At 27.8% G+C, this 4,305-nt stretch overlaps 1 protein-coding gene across 1 annotated transcript; it reads right to left on the reverse strand.

Annotated features, from left to right (window-relative positions):
* Nucleotides 1–763: 763 nt before the first annotated feature.
* On the reverse strand, nt 764–2,789 carry LOC114174500 (uncharacterized). Its single transcript, XM_028059339.2, has 3 exons — nt 2,738–2,789; nt 1,266–1,428; nt 764–1,142 (listed from the first exon to the last, which is right to left on the reverse strand). Exons 1-3 carry the CDS (start codon nt 2,787–2,789, stop codon nt 764–766), a joined length of 594 nt encoding a protein of 197 aa, XP_027915140.1.
* Between the last annotated feature and the right edge of the window lie 1,516 nt (nt 2,790–4,305).

Below are 4,305 nucleotides of genomic sequence, written 5' to 3' on the forward strand. Positions count from 1 at the left end.
CTGAAATATTAATCAATATCTTTCGATACATGCACATTTAGAAAGAGAAAAAAAAAAGTAAAGTGAATGAGTAATCAATCTTTTTTATATATGCATGTTTAATAGAAAATATAAATATTCAACATATTTGAATAAATTGAATTATACAAACTTGTATATAATAATAACATAGTTAGACCATCTATGAACGTTTTTAACAAGACTTCTGCCAGGCTTCTAAATAAGTCGTCAATTATATTTATATAATAGAGAATTAATATTATTACATAAAATTTCACTAACCTTTTGTTGAAATGAGAAAAAGTATTTGAGATTTAGGTATCCATTATTATTTCATCCCATTATAAAGTTGAGTACGTATTACATGTAGTTTGCCATTAAACCAAATCATAAGTGTCAAATATTAATATATTTTGACCCTATATCTACCGGTACTTTTGGACATCTATTTTCGGAATACACACGATTATTTAAGCAAAGCATCTACAACTAGATAAAATATGAGAACAAGTCTTGATGGAAAAGTTCAACTCCAAATGTTACAAATTTACAACTAGATAAAACACGACCTAATACTTTGGAGAATCCTAGGAAAATATACACATAAAAAGTACTCTGTTATTCTTCCTCATTTATTTTCTTTAGTCTTTATGTTAATGTAAAGCTAAACACTCTATTTATACAATTGTAACATTCATCTATGACATTATTACTAAATTAGGAAGATAACATAGAGAATTTTCTAGTCTATTGGATACTATGATCACTGAGACAAGAACCACACCTCGTTCACTCTATCGGTCAATTTAAAAGGAGGATCATATTGTGCTATAATGAAACTCTTGCCAAAAGTAAAAGAACGTTTGGTTGCACCAAGACTAGCCTTGAGGGAAGCAACATACCTCCCAACGTTAGAATCTGTGACAAACCCACCAAATTGTTTCACTGCTACAAATTTACTTTTCCATCTTTTAACACTCAGTCCATTTGCCAGAGCTGGATTGTTTTGGTTCGCTAATGGCACAAAGAAGCTCACAACAATGGAGGGCTTTCCTCCATTAAAAGAGACTTCACTCGTAACTGGTGCTGTCAACTTAATTTGCTTGTTCTGGTTGTTCTTACCACGGGCATAGCTAAATAGCCTGAAAATTCCAAATGAAATACCAATGGTTATTCAACTTTAATTCCAAATAAATTTTTAACAAAACCTAAACTTATTCATGCATTACAGATCAAATTAACTCGATGTAAAGAAATGAAATAACCTGATAAAACCATTTGTTGTAGCTCCAACGAAAGATTTGTTCTGAATTGGTGGGGTAGAAATCCACACAGGTGAATCATATTTTCGAATTTCATAACCATTACCCGCTTCTACTACAGTGTAAGTGGGACACTCATTTTGCTTGCATGATTGGGGAAGATTCCCTTCAACAATCCAAAAAAATGAAACTAAAAAGAGAGATATAAGAATTGAGAATTGGAATGTGGAGGTAGAAGCCATGACTTTTAGTCACCAAGAAATTATAATCTGCAGAAGTCCACAAACACGTATATATAGATTTTTAGACTTGGAAAAAGAAAAAAGAAAACACTAATTTCAGAAGGTAACGCTCGTAATCTTTGCAAGCAATAATTGCTGATAATGTCAATTTTATCATATTAATTGTATTTAATAAAAAAATCTAGGTTTTAAAAATGCTATTAAAAGGTAGATTTTGAGTATTAAGTAGATAATTAAAACATTCTTTGTTAATTTTCCGTTAATACTATTCAACTACATGTATTTTGGAATTAATTTTTCACTAATTTTGCAGAAGTTATTTTTTTGTTTAAAGACTAATTAAATCTATTTAAAAAAAAACCTTGTAACAGTAGTAGTTAGGTATTCTTCCTTAAAACTTTTTGTACTGCTATTCAATGGTTAAAAATTGTCTTTATATTTTAATATCGCAAGTACTCAGTTTCTTTTTTTCTATTTTGGTTCAGATTTGAACATTTTAAACAAATTTAAGCTTTTATGGATAATATATTGATGTATGTAGTTTTTTATTTTATTTTTTTCGCATGGTAGTCTTGATTAAGTTTTCATTGTTTGTAGTAAGTAGTTATTTATGAAAACTCATTCCATTAAAATAATTTTGTCTTTCTTCAGAATCCAAGGTAATAACAAATTTGATATTTATCAATTTTTCTTTATCAAACAATATAGAGTGATTCATGTCATTTCAACTCAAAATGAAGGAATGAAAAAATATATTTTAAATGTTGTTGATCATACTAGTTAAACTACTCTGATATACCACCATTCATATAATAAAAAAAAGGTTATTAGTCACATTAATAATAATAATTTCTTACAACCAAATGCTATACTAGCAACGACCCATTGCTAGTTTAGCACCCAAAACAGGTTACATTTAATTCTACTCTTATCATTATGCATGTCCACAATCAAGAATATATATATATATATATATATATATATATATATATATATATATATATATATATATTTCCATAAATCACATGACTCAAATGCACAGTCTTAACTTAAATAGCTTTAACAAACTTGTACACAAATATCACATATTAAACATGTATTTCACCAACCACCATTCATATTCATGGAACCACTTTAAATAGTAGACACACTGGTGCTCCTTAAAAACATCACAGTCCAGTCCAACGCACATTATTTTCCCTTTCTCATTTTCCTAACCCTTTGCATGCATACAATTCACATACAGTGCATGAGCCACAATAAAAGCTATATACTTATTCCGCATGTCCCCGCAATTCTATTACATTTAAAGCATGATTATCATGTTCCCATACTTGCCCAAAACCCATCATGATCATGCAACACTCAGTCATAGTGATACCATCAATAGGGATGGCAACGGGGCGGGGCGGGCACAGGTTTCGCTATCCCATACCCATCCCCGTAAAAAAAAATTCATCCCCATCCTCATACCCAAACCCAACGGGTATCAAACTTTTGTCCCATCCCCATCCCCATCGAGTAACGGGTATATCCTCGTACCCATACCCATTTTCTTACTAAACTATGATAAAGGAAACATAATATGAATAAATATTCAATACTAGAAGGATGGTTCTTTCTTCGATATCAAATACTTAAAAATAAATTATAATTATTTACATGACTCTTGATTGAGTTTTCATTGTTTGTAGTAAGTACTTATTCATGAAAACTCATTCCATTAAATAATTTTGTTTTTCTTCAGAATCCAAGGTAATAACAAATTTGATATTTAAAATTATTTATTTATCAATTCTTTCTTTATCAATCAATATAGAGTGATTCATGCCATTTCAACTCAAAATGAAGGAATGAAAAAATATGTTTTAGATGTTGTTGATCATACTTGTTAAACTACTCTGATATACCACCATTCATATAAAAAAAAAAAGTTAATAGTCACATTAATGATAATAATGTCTTATATTCTTTTCTTTCTCAATTTAACTTTTTTGTAATATAATTTTATTTATGATCCAATTTATGAAGATTATCTTGCAATATATAAGAAAGTCATCTTTTAAATTCAATAAATATTTTATATTTCATGAAATTTTTGCTACGAATAATTTGTGAAAATCCACGTGAAAATTTGTAGTGAACTTATTTGTGAAAATTTTTGATAGAAAACTTAGAAAGAACATAGTAAGAAATATAAAAAATTACAATAATAAAATTAATAGAAAATGACAAAAAACACTTGATAAACTTTTGCATCAACATGTCATGGTCTATTATAAAATTTGAAAATCCTGTTCAGATAAGTGCGAACTAAATATACGTTACAAAGTTTACAACATCTTATGCATTCTATTAAACAACTGAACTATAGAATCTTACCCTTCCATGCAACATTAAGATGTATTAACATTTCAATGGTAACAAAGACTTATTATTTTATTTTTTATTATTGTGATTCTTTTCCTCTTTCAGATATTGTACTTGATTTTAATTTTTTTATCCATTTATGGATTCTTCTATATTATTGTGACTTTCTCCCTCTTATGATTCTAAAGTTTTTACTTTTAAAAAATATTATATCTATATATAATTTGAGTTAACGAGAAGAATTTTATAAAAGTATGTAAATATTTGTCACATATATATTATTGTATAATTAAATATATTTCAAATTGAAAATGAATAAAGTTTAAGACCTTTGTATTCTTAAACTTATTATGACTCAACAAATTTATGAAATAAAGATAAAGGTTAAAATATGAAGTACATATTAAATTTTACTACTTTCAATCCAAAAG

Source organism: Vigna unguiculata, chromosome 2, assembly GCF_037176805.1.
Source record: "Vigna unguiculata cultivar grain cowpea cultivar isolate G323 ecotype 2 chromosome 2, ASM3717680v1, whole genome shotgun sequence".
Classification (NCBI taxonomy): Eukaryota; Viridiplantae; Streptophyta; class Magnoliopsida; order Fabales; family Fabaceae; genus Vigna; species Vigna unguiculata.

Bases quoted from the DNA above. Each gene is read 5' to 3' on its own strand.
- LOC114174500 (XM_028059339.2), bottom strand. From the start codon at position 2,789: ATGCGGAATAAGTATATAGCTTTTATTGTGGCTCATGCACTGTATGTG. The intron at 1,429-2,737 runs GTATGCATGCAA...GGATTGTTGAAG, and splicing joins TCATGCACTGTATGTGAATT to GGAATCTTCCCCAATCATGC. The intron at 1,143-1,265 runs GTTATTTCATTT...TGGAATTTTCAG, and splicing joins ACAACAAATGGTTTTATCAG to GCTATTTAGCTATGCCCGTG.